Below are 21,444 nucleotides of genomic sequence, written 5' to 3' on the forward strand. Positions count from 1 at the left end.
ATATATCGTTCGTCCGTTTCATCGTCGCCATTTCAGACATCTTGCGAAATTTTCGCCGCAACTATAAACGCGAAAGGACGCCCTTGTTCCTCTCCCTCTTTTCCCTCCCACCCCCCTGTACTTCGGGATGGCTCTGTCAAAGTTAGCGAGCGCGCACGGCTATAATAATAATCCTATTTCGCGACTGCGAGCGGCATAGCAAATAGCCGCGCGATCTGAATCGACGAGGCAGAGCAAAGTGGGAGGGTGAGGGCAGGAGAGACGGAGGAACAAGAGAGAGACGATGAGGGGTGGATAGTGAACAGGTCAGGGGTCGTTCCGATGGGAGTTCGGGGGTGGTTGTAGCGTGTACCCAACCTAATAACCGCGATCAGCCATCGCTTATGTGTACCTAATATATCAAATTATGGCGGCGTGCCTTGAATGACAAACCACCGTGCTAGACATAGGAAAGGGGGAGGTACCAACGGCCGGGATATATCTGGATGTCGAGCCCTTTGAAGAAGCCTCTCTCTCTCTCTCTCTCTCCGTCTCTCTCTCTTTGTAGATCGATCGCGTACCCTTTCTGCTCGGCGACCCCCGAAATTAATTGTCGTTAAGAATATTAATTTTCGCATATATTTTCGATCGGAGAATTAAAAGCGAGCCGTTCTCTAGCTTTCAGCTTACTGTCGTGTTTGCTCGTCGATCGCCTCGGTAATTCATTCCACGCTCTTTAATTACGTTCTCGCGGCCGTCACGACATTATATAAGCGAACGAATCATATCTCTCTCGCTGATGGTACACAAGGCCGTTATTAGGTATTAGGTAACGCACATACGTGTACACACATAATTACGCCGCAAGTACGTGCAAATACACCCAGCCAATTAACCACGAAAACGGACTCATCCCCGCATCCGCTATCGTTCCCTCTCTCTCTCCCTCTTTATCCCGCAGCGCATTCATATCGCGTTAATACTAAAGGGCCGGAGAGTCAGGATCCTCTCCGCAATAAGCTTACGTTGTTGTGTTGTTGCCGCAACCGATTTGCCCTAAAACATTAGTCTATCATCCGGTGTACAAGCCTAATTAACTCTTTAAAGAGAATTAATTTTTTTCAATATTAATATTCAGGCACATTTTTTTTGCTTCTCGAAATGATACGTATGATTGAAACGAAATTGGCTAGAATTTATCGAAAATATATATGGTGTGTCTATCTTTTATTTCAATCGAACTACAGTCTCTTCTTCTCCCGTCTTTTACCCACTTTGTTCATTTATTCTCTCTCACTGTCTTTCTTTTAATCCCCGCTTCTGTTACATTTTCTACAAAGCGTCCCTCTCTCTCTCTCTCTCTCTCTCTCTCTCTGTCTCTCTCGTTTTCCCCTTCTCTGTCTTTTTCTCTCTTGCACGTACACACATATATACACACACATCAGCAAACCGCCTCGTTATACAGATACACGGATGCGTCTCGTTTCATCCCTGGTAATTGCTTATTAAATTCCTGGGGGTTGAGGTAAACATCCCTCCCCTCCCTCCGTTCTCCTGCACTAACCCTCTTCCACTTGCTTCACTCTCTCTCTTGCAAAGCTATCGCTATTTCTCCGTCTACCTGCAGTGGAAGGGAAACGTCCGACAGAATTGTTTTCCCCTTACCGTGAAAATATGCCGCGGGGCGGATCTTGCTGCGTAATTGGATTATTAATTAGATTGTTAATGAGACAAATTTCACATCGAAGGGGGATCGTGAACGAACCGCATGACGAAGCGTCGCGTCGACTTCTCTCACAGTCGAAGGCTCTTTGTTGATGAATCTTAAATGGAAACCTTTGAGAACCAATCATATCTGCTTTATTAATATTGATCGAATATTAAACGCGAGCGTTTTTCAATTATAGATTTGCTCACATAATATCGTTTACGTTCCGGTAGTGGATTCTCATCACATCAGAGACTACAGCTGATTTTATATTTATGTATTATGCATGTTTGATTGCAAAAATAATATTACAAAACTTACATTGGAATAAAGGACGATGTCGACAATTTAATTTTTTTTTTTTTTTTTTTTTTTGTATCGATTTCTATTAAACGTTAAAGTGTGTGCGATTGATTTTTCAAATGATCGCTCGAGATAATATAATAACAGTGTACACTAATTTATCGCAGCCGCGCGGCCGCCAAAGTTATTAAGCCGTCAATGTAAAAAGGCTCGGCGCGCGCGCGAAAAGTAATTTCCGTTTCAATTTTGATCCGATCCCGCGAGTGATGTCGGAAATTCGATGACGCGTTTCGGCCGGCCCATAGTTGGCAAGATTAGAACTCGTTTCGAAATGCCGTGCCACAGGTGGTTGCCAAGTGTCTCATTCCGCGGGTCACCAAATTTTCGACGCGGCATATCGGTTTTATTGGTATATCGAGTATTTTCTTCGGCGGTCGCCCGCTTTAACGCGATCGAGTTTTCGCGCGTCCGCGTTTCGCGAAATCCCGCGTTTATAGGTATATGTTATATAGAGTCGATCGAATTTTTCTAAACGGATATAGCGTACAGCGATCGAAAGTTTAATATCTCTACTTAGAAATCCGAGTCGAATAATCAAGCTTCATTTTTCTAGGATTCGAATAGTACTCGTATATTGTACCTGCGAAGTAATTGAATTTAGAATAGTTATATTCGAATTTTTATTCAGATTAGGTTCGAGTCTACTTAAAAATTTTTTTTTTTCAAATTTACTTGTAAAATAGTTGATTGCTAATAGAGAAGCAACTAACATTTTGACATTTAATTTTTTTCGGATCCATGATGACGAGCAATTGAGAATTGTCAAAATTATTTCTCTCCAAGAGCGATTGAAACGGCAAGGGGGGCGGAAGAAGGGGGCGGGGGGGGGAGGATCGACACGAAGAAATCCTAAAAATTAAGGGGATTTACGTGCCGTCGAAAATCGATGCCTGTCCTGTGACATTTACGAGCTGGCCGGCAATGGCCGATACCCTCTTATCCCCCTTCTCGCCCCCTTCGTCCCCCCACTTTATCCTTCCTCTTTCGGTCTCTCGCCGCGCACGAGGCAATTATCCTTAATTCGGTCCCGTGGACTCTGCCACGGCATGGCGTGGCGCCCCTACCTGTCCAAAGGAAGAAAAAAAAAGAAAGGGAGACGCGAACCACGGTTAGAACGCGATGTCGACCAGAAGAAATGTCGTTCAATCTACATAATCATTAACAGAAAGGAAAATTTATTTAAACCTGCGGGCGAAAAGGAAGGACTTGTTATTTCCCTTGAACTAATTTGAATACATTTGCCCGGTGAACGCTAAATTAGAATCCAATTTCGGCGTAATTTTGTGCTATTAAATGCGATTGGACCTCTACCTCCCCTTCCCCCTCTCCCCCTCCTTCCCTCTCGGACCTTCTCCCATGATACGCACTATTGAGATTTACTCTCTCTCTCTCTCTCTTTTCTCTCGCCCACCTTTTCGTTACGCAAACTATTACCTTTGATAGGGATACTATCTGTTAATTTCATTTAATTAAGCGTATGTGTACATATACGTTATTATGTTACGGAGTAAAAGACACTTTTAGTTGAGAGATGAATATTATTAATTTTAAACCAGCCTTATAAAGTGGTATATTTGATCTTGCATAGAGATACGAAACGCAAGAGCGAACGAAATAATAATAAGAGGCCTCCTCTCGATGAGCCATTAAATAATCGTCCGATCAAAACGTTCGGGGAACCAGGGTCTTTAGGGAGTAATCTGCATGTTAAGAGGCAGTTGATACCTTTTTGCGCCTAGCTAAGTCCGGTTCACCAATTTCGTCATTCATATGTCTTCTTGATGAACACGGCCAAATGTGATTGGGCTCTCCCTTTAAACCCGCGTCGAATAAACCAAACCTTTGGATATCCCTTTGCGCGATATATCCCGCAAACTTGTCGTCAGACGAAGGTGCTAGATGCAAATTAAACGAAAGCCGAACTTCTTTGCAGACTCGCATTTGTTATTGCAATTTATTTGTAAATCCTGTACAGAGTACGACAAATTATTGTATACGAGATACATTAAAAGTAGAGGTATATAAAGTATTGGAGAAATTATTTTTATAAATATACTAGAATTTATTTTTATAATTTTTATAAATACTGGAATATATTTTTATAATTTTTATAAATAGTAGAATATGCTTTTATAATTTTTATAAATACTAGAATATATTTTTACATTTTTTATAAATACAGGAACATATTTTTATACTTTGTATAAATACTAGAATTTATTTTTATTTATTTACATTATTGTGAGATTACTAATCGACTATTTCCGCGCGCTCCCGAATTTTTCATTCCGAATTTCACGGAACGCTCGAATAGCGAGGGGCGAGGGAGGGTGGATTGTATCGCCGCGTGTCCAGAAATGGGCATTTTTCAAGCTCTATCTGTCGGACACACCGGCGTGCGTTATCTTCCTCGCATTCGTCCCTCTCGCACGATAGTAGGGTGAGAGGGTGAGAAGGGGAGCCGAGAGGGGGGAGAAAGCCGCGGTGCAGGAAGGGTGGAAAACCGAGTGCGGGAGTAAGTTGCGACGGGGGTAGATGAACGAGAGGAGGAGGGGGAGGATAGGGGAGGGATGGATGCGCCGAGGGAGACTCTGGTAATGAGGGAATGCGTGCCACGCTCCTGATAAGGGTGTATCTGCCGCTGCACTCGTGTTTATATCGTGAGACGTACGCAGTCGTAGTCGCTTGTTTTTATTAGACGACGGCCAATAAAATTCCCTCCCCCCCCTCCTGCCCCGCGTATTATTTTTCGCGTAATTTCAAGTAGCATGGCGGACCGGTATCGCCCTCGCGTGATAAGCAACGATTCGCCATTTAGAGAAAAATTAAAGTGGAATATTTTGGAAAATATTTCTCTCTCATTAAAAAAAAACACTGCCTCGGATGTGACGTGAGAGACCGCAGTTTTAATTTATATTAACAACTATTGTGTTGTTATATATTTAGTTTTTTCCGTGTGACCGCGTTTTATTTATTTATAGAGATGATGTTTAAATTTACTTTTTAATTGCGCGAAGATGATCCCTCCCAAAAATGGACCAAAACATAATCCTATTTAATCTAATTTATTGATGATTTTATATTTATATAAAATAGAAATCACGTCTTATTTACTACGCTTGGCTCTTGTTATCTCTATTTGATTTTATTAAATATAATTGATTAAAAAATATTGATTTAATAAATTAAATATTCTATAAGATTGAATGTCATCACGTTATCATCGATGATTTCCATCATTAACTATAGCGACATGTAAAATTCTCTCTCAAGATTGCATCTCTCTTCCTCTCTTTTGAACTATATTCGAAGACACGAGCAAGAAAATGTTAAGTCTAGATTGAGAAAATTTCCAAACTGTCTTGTTTCTGTTTTACGAATGGTTAAATTGATTCCAGGGGAAATTAGCCGTCATTATCCGGGCCCCCCCCCCCCCCGTTTCGCTCGCGCTGGGCATTTATTATTTAACACTACGAAACAATTTTACCCCGGAATATATATGGAATCGAAGCGGAGCGAGGCGAGGCATCGATTTTACGATTACACGCGCGTGCACGGGAGAGGGGTCTATGTGTTTAAACTGTTCCTAGATATGTATCAATACACGCCGAGGGTAACAACCCTGAGAGCGCTTATAAAGCACTCGTATGGACTTAATATTTCAAAGATTCATTAATAACGGTTGGAAAGAGTCCGTCACGAGAGGCCCGATCATTTCTCGCTCGCTCGCGAGTCAGAGTCGTAAAAAAAATTTGTCGGAGTAGCATTCAATTAATACATTAATTAATTAACATAAGTATAGAAACGACTAATAAAAAAAGGGCCAAAGGCGTTTGTCGAACAATTATAGGCACTGTTTATGGGTTTAAAAAATTAAACGTCATCTTCAGTAATTATAATTTTTACAACGAATATAAATGTCCTTATAAAAAGACTAGATCGATACATATATTAAAAGTAGACGAAATGAAATCATTATTAATTAATTGATTTCATTATAAATTGACAAGTAACTCAGAAACGCTCGTTCCAGATTTAAATAATAAATTGAAAAGGCTCTGATATATAAATAAATACAAATTCAGTAGAGAACCAGGCACAGAGAGATATCAGATGCGAGAGAATTAATTTTAAATTCCTCTACACTTATTTTGAAGTTTAGTCTTTCCTTTGGACTATTCTCCGCATATCAATTAATTTAAAAAAATTCAGCAGAATGTAGCATTAGTAGAATATTAATGAGCAGAATAATAGCTACAATATTAGCAAAACATGTTTTTATTAATTGATATGCTGAGGCTGGACCAGAGGAAGGATCGAAATAAGTATAGAGGAATTTGAAAATAATTTTCTTACACTCGATATCTCTCCGTGCCAGGCTCTAACCAGCCTTTTTCATACCTGATTTGTAGTTGCAGGCAATAGGCAATAGGAAGAGGAAATAGAAAATATCCATCAATAGGAAAGAGAATAGATATTATTTTCTGCTCCTGTTGTCTGTTGCATTGTGCAAGGGCCTTTAAGTTGTTTTGCCGTTAGATTTCTAAATAACACACATATACACACGCGTTGTGTGCCATATTCCCGGAGATGTCGTAAGATGTCGCAATGGAGAAACATTAGCGCGGGACTCTATCCTTTTATTGGCCGGCGATTGCGCATTTGACGGCGCCGATCGTAAATCTTGCGGCAAGTTTTGCATCGCGCATGTATATATACACACACATACATGTATATGTACACACCGGGCCCGGTATTTAACTAACATCGCCGCGGATCCTCTATATCTAATATCATATCCGAGTCGGAGAGAAACGACGGATAACTCGATGCGCGCCAAAGTGCATACAGGCCGCGTAATGTCCGTTGCGCTCGACAAAAGTTTCTAAACGGTACGGTAATAACAATAATAACTTTTGCAACTCCGTCGCGCGCAGAGGAGGACGACGAGGACGACGAGGTGGAGGAGGAGGAGGAGGAGGAGGAGAGGCCGCCCGCGCGACCACGCAGCCTCCGGCGCGTAAATTGAACGTCCAACTTGTATTTATATGATAATAAGCGCGTTTAAATATACCCGGTGTATCTAAACTCGCTACTTAAATATCGGACGATTACGTCGGCTTTCTTCCGGACGTCGCTTGCCTTACGTCGTGCGCGAATCTATATATGTATGTAGATATATATATGTGTACGCATAATAACATCCAGTAGCCTCGTATTTACATATTTAGAGAGCCCGCAACTTTCCACGAGTTTCAGTTAAACGCGCCTTTATCCCTCCGAGAGAGTATCTCTTCCTCCCGTACTAGCGTTTTTCTTATGGACCACCTATATACATATATACTTTTCCTCGTCACAACTTTCTTTCTCCTCTTTCCCCTTCAATCTCCTTCGCATCCTTTTCGTCTACCGTTTTCGAAGGAACAGTCGCGCCAGAGTCCTAGGATGATTTCGCGTGTTCCTCAGATGTGTCCATACATCTTGCATTCGAGGAGCGATTTTTTTCATATACATTCCGTTTTTTTTTTTTTTTTTTTTCTATGAACGAATAAGCGAAGATTTTTATCGGCGCGATTCGCGAATGTAAAACGTTTATTCCTCTCCCTCCTCCCTCCCTCTCTATCTATCTGTCTCTCTTTCTGTGTTTTTTCATTGTACTTCTCCCAGTCCTTCTCACTTTCTCTCTTTCGCCGTTGCACGGAAATGGCGTGAGGTGATACAGGAGGTTGGTTATAATTTTAATGACGGCGTGTCCGCGCGCGCAGACTATTAAGAATACGCGTCGCTAGAAACTTTTAACGAGACGCCGAGCCGCCTCTCCTCTCCTCTCCTCTCTCCTCTCTATCTCTCTTCGCATCTCGTTTCTCGGTTCCGCACAGGACCTCCGTCGACGACGGCGAAGGAGGAGAGTAGACCAAGGGGGGAAAAAGGGGAGGAAGGGGGCAGGAGGGTTATGCGGTAGTAGGCGACTCGGCATTATGTATTTTATAATGATCTCACAACAAAATTGCAATTTGCAGCGGGCGATGTCGTATCTTCTACGCGCGCTCGTTTTCTTTGCTCTTCTCTCTTCCTTCCTCCCTCTCCTTTTTCATTTTTCTCCTTGTCTCTCTCTTCTTTATCCACCGTGAGCTTTCTGTACCCCTCTGCTCACAGGGCTGGAGATGGACCATCAGATGCCCCCCGAGAAATTTGCGTTCGAAATGAAAGATTTAACATCGACGCGTTGCCCGGAAGTAATTCTGGAAAGAGGGGTCCTCCTTCTCTATTTTTTTGATCTTTTAAATGTTCACTATAATTCACGATTTTCCTTCCGCTAATGGAACTTTGCAACTGGAAAAAATGGGGGGTGGGAAATATACACTCGATCATATTCGAACGTGTGTATAAAATTCTTTAGTTAGGGATTTCGGAGTAGAGTCGAAATTCGCGCAGAACGTGTTACAAAGTCCTTTTGACTACGTGGACCTCGTTTCTCGGGATCTCGTCGGCCCTGTCGTCTCACACCTGCGAGAGAGCGGTCGCTTTACCTGCCCTGTGATTCAAAAGAAGTTCTTTCCCTCTCTCTCTCTTTCTGTGTGTGTCGTCATCTCTCCGTCTCGCCCTGGCCGGGCCGCACTTTTCCTCTCTTCGTCTCCTCTCCTCTCCGCGTCATCTCGTCGGTTTTTCTTTTCACCTCGCCACCCCTTTGCCGCCTGTCCCCCCTTCCCTTCTCCTGCCCTTTCTTTCCTTCTTTTCCACGGGCACGTCGTTATCTACTCGTTTAACTCCGCCGCCAGTGGTCTACCTCGAATCAAGTATCACATGTACCTAATGGCGCGGATTTAAAACGCGCCGCGCGTTTGAGAAAAGGGCGAGAGGGAGAACAGGGGGGCGAAGGGGGGACCGACCGACCGGTCATCGGCTTAATGCAGCTTTGAAATTTTTATCTACTTACGCATATCTTAGCATATATCTAATTTACATTTATATATAGTATATGGTAATGCCATTAATTAGGGAGAGCGCATTCTCGTTACCATATTAATTTTATTAAAAGAATTTAGTCATCATTTTCTCTACGCCTGGCCGCGGAGTCTCCGTAATCGAAATCGCCGTCGAAGGAGAGAGAAAGAAAAAATAAGCGAGAAGAGAACAAAAGCTTACCGTATGTATATCCGGAATAAAAATCGCAGATACGTAATGCGATTCGCGATACTATAGGTAGGTATTTATATAGGCGTTTATTGCATATACATATACTCGCGTGCATTCGCAGCTCTGTGTTAATCCACACGCACACGCATACGGTACCAGTCACGACTGATCGATGCCTCTGCCGCGCAACCCGCTTGTTACGGGGGTGGTTCGGTGTAGAGGAGGAGGAAAGGGGTACCTACACACCCGGGATGGACAAACGGGGGAGCTGGAGATTAGACCAGGAAACAAAGCATGCAATCGGAACGTTAATTACATTAAAATGAATTGGAGAGATCGGACTAATCGAAATTGTCTTGCGTCGGCGCCGAACAATCGCGCTGTAATGCGAAATCCAATTTTCCAAGTTAGATCACGATAAACCGCAATATCGTCGCTTGAGGAAAACAGCTCCCTCTTACGGCTCTTCTTTCGAATTGAATTAAAATCCGTCGCCCCCTCTTCTCCTTAGACTCGACGTAATATAACGTGAGATGAGAGAGATTTGACGAGAGTAATTTTTTATTTACTCATTTCCTTATTACTTGTACCCTTTCGTTACGCATATTATTATGGCCCCCGGAGTTGGTTCTTATATATTTTTCTCTATTTTTGTTCTCTCTCTCGTATTTTTCTCTCGCTCCTTTTCCTCGGTATGGACTGGTATTTTTCGTTCTCCTTTCGTCCTTGTTTGTTCGTCCTCGATGGCCGCTTATTTCCATCGCTGGCACCGCGTTCAATATCTCAGACAGCTTCTAATACGAGCGCACGTTGTTCGGCATATACTTCCAAATTGCGTTCAGCGGCTAATAGGAATTTTGATTGACTGAATTAAATAGTTATCGAGGATCCGCGGTTCCTTTCTCTCTCTTTTTTCTTTTTCTTTTCTCTTCCTCCCTTCTCGTTGGCATCGATTAACTTTATTAGGACCCCGCTCGTTTGTGGGACGTTAAAGGTGGGAAAAAGAGAGGACAAAGAGGTAGAGGGTGGACGATTCCTCGCGCGTCGTGCGAGCGGATTGCGGGAGAGGCGACAGGGGGATGAGAGGAAAAGGGGGGTAGAAGGGGGCCGGGAGGGGGCGGGAGAGGAGGATGGGGTGAAAGGAAGTTCACCGAGGCAATTTGTTGTTAAGTCGGAACTCATTTTCTAGAACCCACACCCGGCTAATGCCGCGACTGGGCCTGCAGGCCACCTCATTACCAGACCTAGTCAATTTCAATTTAATTTGCCAGTCGGCTGTTTCGCGGAAGGCGGTATGTATGTGTGTGTGTATATATATATGTCTGTACGTGTATATGTGTATAGGAGAGAGGGAGGTGGAGGAAGAAACGGAAAGAGTGGCGACCGCATAGCTTTTTAATTAAACTGGAAACCGAGGCCGCGATTAATCATTATTATCTAGAAAAATTAAAGCTAGCCCATGAGAATGTGTTTTTTTTTTCGCCTGTCGTGTGTGTATGCATATACGTATCCCTCTCTCGCGTGTATAACAAGAAAAAAACGGATTGATGTTTATTACGTCACACGAGAATTTCACGAAGTGACGTTACATTCTTCTTCCATTCGGCGGGAGATTTCGATACAGAACGAATCCCAATTGAATTCGATAATTGCACAAAATGCTTACGGGGAAAGGAGGGAAGGATGGCTTCTACATCCTTCATCGTCGATGATTATCAAAGAAGCTCGCGAGAATTACGGTTAAAGGTACGCGGAATCAAAACGAAGGCACAAAGGCACCCGGTGTTGGCCCCGAAATTTGGATTTTTAATCGCACAAAGCGCTAATGAATCCATTTAGCCCCGCGAAGAGGACTCGACCCGCGCTCGACCCCTCGCTCGATACAAGGATCTTGGATAAACGGACAAACGAACCAAATAATTACGCTAATTAAAGCCGCCCAATTTGTGCTTTAGACAATTAAAGTGCCGAGGGTAAGGTAGTCTAACTCATTAACAAGGCGGGAGTCGTTCACACAGTCGCGCGACCGCCTCGTGTGTGAATACGTCGTTTTCGACATACGTGCGCCCGCACACGTTCTTGTATGTTTCTCTCTTATTCTCTCTTGTTAGCGATAGAGCCCGCGCCGCTGTGTGCGGCAAAGGGGCACGCATAATGAGCGAGGGTGCGAGGATGAGAGAGGGCGATCTGAAGGGTGAGGGAGGGCGCACTTGCTCGTGAATCTTTCCAAATCGTGCACCGCTCCGTTTATTGCAATATAATCGAGAATTGCACGAAAAATCACACACATATATTTTAATAATTTTATCAAAATTTTATATATATATATATATATATATATATATATATAATATTGTATATATTTTATATATTATATATATTGTTCAAAACTTTTTTATTAATTTACAGATCCCAAAAAATATATATATGAATATTAAATTCAAAACTTTTATGGTGTATTAATTTGGCAGACCCCTCAGAAAAAAAAATATATATATATTAAATCTAAAACTTTTATTGTATATTAATTTGACAGCTCCGAATTCGTCTCATCCGAAATTAAATCCATATATACATATAAAATTCGCAACCGTTATCGCGTATTTATTTGACAGATCCAGTCGTCCGATCTAATTGCCGAGAGATTTCGGCCGGTTCGTCAAATTATTGTTTCGTTGGGAAACACACACGTATATGACACGCGCCTTTAGAGATGCTTGTTAGGGCAGGCAAGATTGACACGTCGGTCGCAATTAAAACGTGTAAGAGGAGGGAGGGGGAGGGGGGCACGCGGCAAATTACGTACCCAAGTTGGAGGAGTCGGGCAAGGAGAAGGGACGCGGGTATTATCATTGGTGAAATCAACTAATTAGAAATTGCGTAGACCGCTCGTTAAAGATCGCTCCGCCGAACGTAATCGCCAATTACTCTCTTAGTGCGCGGACTGAACTTTGCTCATTAAAATTATTAAACGCCGCCGGGCTCGTGTTTGACGTGTTTCTACATCATCACGGCCGGAACGCGTTGATTGTGGAGATCGCCGAATTTTTACAGTCCATCGGGGGCCGTAAAAAAATAGAAATTACACATATCTTTAATCGTGATTTTTTTTTTAACGCAATTGATTTTTTTTTCTCGCGATGTGTGTACTTGATAGAACGCGGTTAGGATACAAGTGCAGGAAGTAATCAACTCGTAGCTCGTAGTTAAAATACAAATCAAGCTGGCTAAAGCCCATATGGGCGAGATAAATCTTGACGCAATCACTGTTTTATCGAAGATATATCAAAATTATTATTAGTCAGCCGCGCGACTCGATAATATCGCGTCATATAATAGACGATCTTCATTGTCATTTATCATTGCCGATGAACCGTTACTTTCGATCAATTTACTCCACCACCGGCACATGTGCCATATTTAGCCTATTAGTACGGAACACACTCGATGCCTAATTTAATATACCCAGTCTCTCTCTTTGATACCATAAAGATCTCTATCCAGATGTTGAAATGATAAAAAATCTCGGGCATCGCATTCGTTTAATTATTTATTCTATTAACCAACTATTGTACGTTTTCTGTAATATATACATATATATATATTCTTTTTTGTCTGGTACACCTGAGTTATTAACGATTCCAAATATGGGATGCGCTTCTTTGAAGTATTAATTATGAAGTAAAATAACGAATAATTTGTGTCCGGCGTTTGACATTTTTTATAACTGTCATAAATAAGACTCCGCGGATAATCGAAAATTCTTGCTTGTCATCAGCTTTCCAGGATGGTCACGTAAAACACGCGTGAATAATGATACTGGTAATGACGTCGGACGATTAAGAGACCGGTGAGAAAGAGAGAGAGAAAGAAAGAGAGAGGGAGAGAAGCAGATTTTATGGCCGATCCTCGATCATCAACTGTATAATTCCTTCTATCCGTTCTAGCTGATTGACTTGGCCGTCGGCCTCTAATTAGCAATTATGGAGAAATCGAAAACGCGCGGAGCGATTCGGCTTCGATGAGCCGAAGGCACACGCATCTCCGCTCATTAACTCTGCGGAGGATGCGACCCGGAAGTAGGTACTCGGTCAAGTTGATAAAGACGCGGCCCCGCAATTAAAACTTGCCACGTCGATTTATTTACGCTAGAGACGCTCGAGAGACCCAAAACTCTCTCTCCTCTCCGCGCTTAGGAGATACTGCCTTTGATTAGGATCTCGTGCCACGTGCGCGATGAACGAAGCACAGCACGTGTATATATATATATATATATATATATATCTCTCTCTCTTCAGCATCTTCCTATACAAGTACACAAGACACAAGACCGATCAACTAACTTAACTGGTTCGCGAGGGAAATTGAATTAATAATGCGATAGAATTTCTGATAACGTCATAGAGAATTTCTAAACGATCCTTTCTTTTCTACTCTTTATCTACAACTACATATACATTGTCACGGTTGTATATTTGGGATTGCCATATTTAACTGATACGTAAGACACTGCATATACCGGGTGTCCCATTTTAAAGGACCCACTCAAATATCTCAGAAACACTGCGTTAAATCAAACAATGTTTCCTACAAAAGTTGTAGGGTTTCGAGGGGGACATAACATAGTAATATTCATATGACCTTGGGCGGCGTCTCCAAGGTCAAGTGAAGGTGAGAATAAATTTTTTAAATGGAAACCCATATTTTTTAATATAACATCTTTTTCTACTAATTAATTTGAATAACTTTTATCTGAAGCATTTTTTTATTTTCTTCAAAATTCATTCTCACCTTCACTTAAGGTTAACCTTCACTAACCTTGGAGACACCGCCCAAGGTTAGTGAATGAATATTACTGTTATGTCCCCCTCGAAACCTTACAACTTTTGTAGGAAACATTTTTCGATTTAACGCAGTGTTTCAGACAATGAGATATTTGAGTGGGTCTTTTAAAATGGGACACCTGGTATATATATATATATATATATATATATATATATTTTACTTTCTCGAATCGCGTCGACTTGCGAGAAAGTAAGCACGTTGATCTCTCCCAATTTCGAAATTCGCGCATCACCATCTTCTTCGTGTATTTGCGAGACCGTCAACTTGTTTGCATCCGCATTTTTCCAGAACACGCGTTTAAAATCGAACGATCGAAGACGGATCGCGAAAAAAGAAGAGAGGAAAAGAGAACGGAAAAAAGGAAGAAAGAGAGAGAATAAAAAGAAAAGGATTGAAACGTCATTCGGCGAGCGAATCATCGAGATACTGAGCCGCGCTAGCGCGATCAGCTGTATCTCCGACAGATAAATTAGCAATTTAATTATAGAACTGTCAGCCGGTAATTAAATTAATAACGAGAAACCTCAAATCTCCCCCCCCCCCTTCTCTCTCTCTCTCTCTCTCTCTCTCTCTCTCTCTCTCTCCAATCCAATCCGTCGTCGTAACAACCTTATGCGCGCTCTCGAGTAAAGTCGGACGAAAATATCGATATGCCGACTCCCTATCGCGTGTTTCAAAAGCCGATTTAATTAAATATTTCATTAAATTTAAATGGAATTCGATTTTAACTTGCAACGCGTCCCCTATATACGTCGCCGGAAAACATCGCAAATTGATCGTTAGATCGCGGCGGGTCTCTCTTTCTAATTTTGGTCTTCGAGAGAGGAGAATCAGGTTCAATTCCCGAACCCTGATGATGATGATGATCGAGCGCGTGTATTCATACCCGGTACATCGCGGAAGAGGTCCTCCTTACGAGGTCTTCTCGGCCTCTCGGAGAGACGTGAAATCGTGGCGCTCGCATCTCGAATCCCCATTCGACATACCTGCGTATCGTTACATAGCTAATTGCTGCATAAACAGCCGGTTTTACGAGCCAACGGGTATACGGCTTGACAACCGCTTCGCAAACATTAACTGCCATTAACGTGCGCGTTACATCGCGTCGGTATTGGAACTGCAAATGTGTATGTGTGTGTATGTGTGTGTCACGAATCGAGATGCGCGAAAACGAAATTGTTGAAAATAATCGAGGACTCTATAATCGTCGCCATAATCGGACGTTCTTCTCGCGTCAGATTGCGACTCGTGTAATGCGAATATCAAACTATTCTTCCCAAGCCAAGATCTCCAAAACATTCCCAATTACATTGTATACCGAATCGAATCTAATCACGTGTCTATCACGTGCTTACCTTGTTGCAGGATGTTCGGTAGCGGCGGCGTCTGCTCGAGTTGTGGCAACGCAATACCAGCGAATGAACTGGTCATGAGGGCCGGCGAATCGGTGTTTCACCTGAAATGTTTCAATTGCAATAAATGCGGCGGTCAGCTCGTCTCTGGCGACAGGTAAGAGACCTATCCTTTATTATAATAAATCGAAAAAAAAAAGAAGCCTTGGTGTACAAATACAAATTCAGGATAGAAACTGTGCTCAACTATATCACTGAGGACACCCAAATCTTTCTTAGTCAACCTGCTGAAGGTGAAGGATCCTGGAGAAAGGATCCAATTTAAATAGAGAAGGATTGTCAGCTCGTTTCCATCCTGAATTTGGATCCTCGATCCTTAATCCTCCAGCGCTCTTGCGTGACACGCGACTCTTTGACAATTTCAGATATTATTTGGTGTCGGGATCGCCAGTCTGCGAATCCGACTGGCACAAGATCGTCAAGTCGTCGAGCGTCGCGGCAGCGGCAGCCGCGGCGGCTGGCAACAGTGGTGCACCAGTTAGGAAAGGTAAGGTCGGCAGGCCTCGAAGGAGCCGCGAATGAGGTGGCAACCCGGTCGGTCGCCCGAAGAAGGTGCAACCTTCTCCGCAGCCGACGCCCCCCGTCATCGTACCCTCGCCTCAGGTCGATGTCGTGGACGTCGCCGTTGGAGTGGATCCCTATTCGCCGCCTCCGCCGGGTCATCAGCATTATCACCATTACCATCATCACCATCACCACCATCATCAGATGGCACTTGCGCATTCAAGTCTGGCGGCCCAGCAATCGCACCTGCAGGCGTCCGGCTATCAAGACTGGTCGCCCTGGACCCAGGATACCTGCGATTAAAGCTGCTGCGTCGCGGCAGGACCGAATCCCAAAGGGACATTGCGATGAGGAAGAAGCCTACCTTGTGCGTCGCGAGTCCGGCCTTTCCAGGAGAGAATCGCAAAGAGAATAGAGTCCACGTAGCCGTCTCCTGGGACCGCCGTCGGTGACTCTGTCGAGTGTCTACTTTGGCGCCGTGATATTGAACGCGTTTGAACATGCCGCGGTAGCCAATGTTTCCGAACGTGGTACCATGATGTTAAATATACAATAATTGAACTTGCCGCGGATGTCGAACAATCTCTGCGCTCTGACGATGTTGACGTATCGAGGGTGCGCGAACTTGGCGCGGATGCTGCGGATAATTTCTGAGACTGGCTCAATGAACATCTTTAAACTTGGATCATTCGAAGTCGCAAATATCTCAGAATTTGATGTAGACGCTGTTTCTTGCTCTTGTAAATGCTTGATGGGTCTTTTTTTTTATTCAATAGAGTGATAAATTGACGAAATTTTCTGAATCATTAATCTCGCAAGCATTGCAGCATCTAAGAATCAAATAATGCTAATGATTAAAGTAAATTAGCAATTTGGACATTACTTTTTGAGAAATGAAAAGTATGTTCCCTGTGCATCCGCGACAAGTTGAGACTCTCGATGCCGCATTACAGAAGCACCGTCACGAATCCGCCGGTTTTCTTAATAATAATCTTTGCTCAATTGTAAAGAATCGAAGAAAGTCTAAAGTATGCACGACTCATCGTGTATGTACCATCAGCCGCAGTATAGTGACGTCAATTTTCTTCTTTAAAACCCCCTTTCACCAGTCATCGTGTTGCGATAATCTCGACAAATGATGTGGAATGTAGAATTCGTTGAATGGGCGCATGCACTCTTTCACGCGTTTGTGAAATATATCGAAATAGCTCTTTCTATGAAATATCATTCAAAATCATCGCCAGATTATTCTGATATCAAGAGTCTGCGCTTTATTTTATTTCGCGGAGCGATTAAGAAAGCGATTTTCAATTTTATATATCTGATATATCATTTTTAGTTAACTCTTGAGTCTTTACAACAGGGCATTCGATTTTCTCCCCCCCCCCCCCCCCCGTTGTTGCCACTTCGAAGGCAATACACATCCCTAGAAATGGCGTCGCGCGCTAAATCCGACATGTGCGATCGACGAGGATCTAATCACGTGAGAAAGACAGATGGCAATCGGAAGAGGAAGAGAAAGAGAGAGAAATAATTTGACGGAAATCGAACAAGAGGAACGAGACGATGGCGCGCAAAGTTTTGTGTGGAACCCTTAGAAAATTATTTTTCTTTCAAAATCATCATTCCTGTCGATCCGCTACGCTTCGTAAACTCATTAGGCGGCCCTTGTTCCCGCCATCGTTAATTGAGTGTCGAGGTGAGACGAACGACACGGAATTATCATTCGAATCCTTCTTGTTAGGCATCAGCGTCACTTCGTCCGTCTTCTTTCTTGCTCGTTCTCTCTTTCTCTCTTTCTCTTTCTATCTTTCTATCTATTTATCTTTCTCTCTATCTCTCTCTCCTTTCTTTCTCCGTTTTGCTCGCGCTTTTGCTCTTTCTTTCTTTCTCGAGAATTCGTCATTTTTCAAAGCGACATAATCGACCGACAAGTCTATTGTAAAAGAAGAAATCCGTTCTTCTGCTACAGCAGAGTATCGGTTTCCGACACACATCCGGATCAAATTTATTGTAAGTGTAATCGTAAGTACATTACGATGTGTTACATGTAGGAGCGAAGAGAAAATAATCGATGTCGTTCTCTCGGAGGAAAGAACAAGGCTCAATTGTCACGAAGGAATATTTCTCGCGTCGTTTAGCGAAGTCTACGTTGATGCATTGATTGTTAAAGTTGATCGATACGCGAAAAGATACATAGACAGACAGAAACGTTTGCGTTTGCCGATAACAAGTTTATAACTTTCTCGAAAGAGGAGAGATCCTTCAATCCTTCTCTCGTCGAGTTTAATTTAAAATTTCTTCTTTGTCGCAGTCCTTAAATTCTTGGCATTCATTTGCGAATTTCTTCCAAGAGTAAAATCGTGTGTGTTACCGCCACAGGCGGATGTTTACAGCAGTAACTAGTGTAACGTGTAACGTTGTTGCACGCTAGTGATACAACTCGCGGCAGGCGAAAAAAAAAAATTACATCGACATGTAAACGCGAATCGAAGCTCAAAGCCCAAAGCACGAGGGATTTTCGGCGCGAAAAAAATGTATGTCAGCGAAAGGTTTTGCTCGTTTTCATTCGTCAAAATACTCTCGTTTCAATTAACGATCCCCCTAATTAATTAATTTACATCCTTGGAAAGTTTCGCCCGAGACTTGTCGCGGGTAAATTAAGCCGTAATTAAAAAATATCGTGCGCCGCCGAAATAAATTCATTCCCGAATGAAGAACAATCACTAGTCGACGCCGCCAAGGATCAAAATCTGATTTCTGTCTAACATGACTCTGTGGGCAGCGACGCTGACGGAGAAAGTGAGAGAGAAAAAGTATACAGAGAAGGTGTACAATGTAGGTCGAATAAGGAGTCGCGCTGGATGGATGGATTATGTCAAGGATGCACAAACTTTTTCGGCATCGACTCGAATATGAATCGATATTACATTTGTGCGCACGAATATAGATATTAATAAGAGAAGTAAATCATCATTCGCACTATTTTTATTTTCTTCTCTCTCCACCTCTCTCTTTCTCTTTCTCTCAAATTAATAAATTCTATTTACGTAATTAGGGAATTAGCTTTGTCATTTCTTTGGCTCGAACCAACGAAATGCCAGATTCGGTCCGAAGTTTGTGCATCATTGGATTGTGTAATTTAATCTTGTATATATATAAGGTACATTTTGTATATTGTTAAAAAAGTTTGTGTGATATAAATGGTTATGTATTTACTATCGAGCGCGAACGGCAAACGGGGCTTCCGCGCGAATATTCTACGGGCGATTAGCCGACGTGCGCGACGTGCCATGTGGTTTCTTTTTTTCTTTTCGTGGTCCCGCATCGCCAAGTGCGTCGCGAGTGCAGAGTGGCGTCTTCCTTCTGGCCACACCTCTGTGTGTCGACGACAGAACGCGGAAGATAACTTATGATCATCGGCTCCATCCGATCGACGCTCTCTTCATCAACGCCGAGTGATCGCTTCGTCGAATTATTTGTCTCTCGAGTTGAGCGCGTTATTATAAAATTTTACATCTCGCATTTTGATTCCTCCAACATGTAATCTCTCAGCTCAATCCGATGTAATATAACTATGTAAAATATTATATTACACAAGTATATAACTATGTAAAATATTTACGTAGTTATATATACGAGTCGAATGACGACGCGATGACGCGAATCACTTGCATAGCGCACTTGGCGGAAGTGGGACGCGAGCACGGGATGTCTCTCCGGTTGCTGACGATGAGAAGAATGGACCGCGAAGCCGGTCCCCCCACACGCGCGCGTCTAGTTAATTTTGTTATTTCATTTATCTCGGACTCTTCGTACTCGGGACCCGACATCTCTGTATGTGGTTTCGCGGCCTCTTGTAAAATACAATTACACATGGAACACACCATACACGTTTATTAATTAATAAAAAAATCACAAGTTTTTAGAAAACGAGCCCACTGTGTATCCCGTATCATTGATTTCTCCCTCTCCTCGCCAAAATCCTCCTTTGTTTAACTCTTCTGTCAATGTATAGACACTTAAGTACCCAAAGCGACTAAACCCTAAACATTTTGTCCTAAACGTCTTTGTATTCGGAAACTACCTAACGAAGAGGACTTTTGGTACTTGGGTACCCATACATTGATAGAAGAATAAAAAAAATTATAGATTGCAAATAGAAGGGTCAACGACGTGTTAAGAATGATTAAGACTCGTGTATCGATGATAAAGTTCTCCGTACAATGATGATTACATGGTAAGTATAGAGAGGGAGCGAGAAATATCGGTTCAGCGCTGCCGAGGAAATCGACTATCGCAAGCTATTCTCCTTCCTTCCTTCCTTATCTCCCAAGTCGGTCTCTCAAGAACGGCTGAATTAATTCGAATGATTTGAATGTTTCGTCGGCGGCGGCCGGTTTTCAGTCAACTTCCCGGCGCGCAAATATGCGCGCGCGGAACCCGACATTCCCGACAGTCAAGATAGGTATTTAACAGATGTACACGTGTCCGACCATATTGCGTTTGTGTCGTTCGATAAATAGGTGGCTAAGCAACTCCAACGGAAACCCGTGTTAATTAACGTTGAGTTTCAGGACTGATTTACGTGGCGTCTAATTAGCGGGCCTGCCGGCGACGTAGTAGGCATTTTGATTGGCCACACCGCGAATAGAACGCGGGGCCGATTGGCCTTGCCGGTGTGTCGTATCGATTGTTTTCGTTTCTTCTCCTCTTTCTCCTCCTCCTCCTCCTTTCGCGCTCTCTCTCCCTATTTTTTTGCTCGTTCTTAAAAACAAAGGCCGAACGGATGCGCCAAAGCGTGCTTTCGAAAGGAGAACGCTCCCAAAACGAAACCCGATCATCGACAAAAGTGGAATAAATATATATACTCGTGTATATTAAATAAATAGGGTATACATACTAGATCATTATAAGTAAATGAAGAATAAAAAGTACGAATATATATACAGGGGGGGGGGGATGTCCCAGTTAATGGCAGATTCTTGGGATTATTTGGAGATTTTTCCTTGAGGCACCAATAATTTTCTCTATTAAAAATAAAGGTTTTTTTCGCAAATTTTAAACCTTGTGGAAATAAATTATTAAAACTAGATTTTTCGGTTAATTTTAGGTCGAATTTAATTTAATAGACTTTTAATTTAATGTTTAATTATAAAGATATATATAATGGCAAAAGTTGGGAGCTTGCAAAAAATGGTGACCTTCTCTTTTCGTTAAGGAAAAAGCGTCTTTAAACAACCTTGGGAATCTCCCATTAATACATAAGTCTGGGACACCCTGTATATCAATTTACAGAATTTATAAGAACCAATTTCTCTCATTATATATAGATATGTAGAGGATATATATATATATATATATGTATTCTATGTAGTATTATATGTAGAGGAAGAGAGAGCGCGTCTGGATCGCGTAATTTTTTCGCGCGGTAAATAGAACCGTAAGACGGTGTTCGTTACACGAAGAAGAGTGAAAGAAAAGGAAACTCTCCTC

The 21,444-nt window shown here is 42.5% G+C and overlaps 1 protein-coding gene across 3 annotated transcripts in view; it reads left to right on the forward strand.

Annotated features, from left to right (window-relative positions):
• LOC145940923 (uncharacterized) overlaps nucleotides 1–19,884 on the forward strand; it is a 204,571-nt gene extending 184,687 nt beyond the window's left edge. For all 3 annotated transcript variants that reach the window (XM_083046581.1, XM_083046579.1, XM_083046580.1), the window contains 2 exons: nucleotides 15,398–15,541; nucleotides 15,810–19,884. In XM_083046581.1, the coding sequence (XP_082902707.1) occupies nucleotides 15,398–15,541; nucleotides 15,810–15,966 (301 nt within the window). In that variant the 3' untranslated portion in view covers nucleotides 15,967–19,884. The remainder of the gene's footprint in view (nucleotides 1–15,397; nucleotides 15,542–15,809) is intronic.
• Nucleotides 19,885–21,444: the final 1,560 nt, after the last annotated feature.

The sequence above is a fragment of the Prenolepis imparis genome, unplaced genomic scaffold (genome assembly GCF_030444845.1).
Source record: "Prenolepis imparis isolate NDT839.2.m4 unplaced genomic scaffold, iyPreImpa1.0 SCAF_9, whole genome shotgun sequence".
Taxonomy (NCBI): domain Eukaryota; kingdom Metazoa; phylum Arthropoda; class Insecta; order Hymenoptera; family Formicidae; genus Prenolepis; species Prenolepis imparis.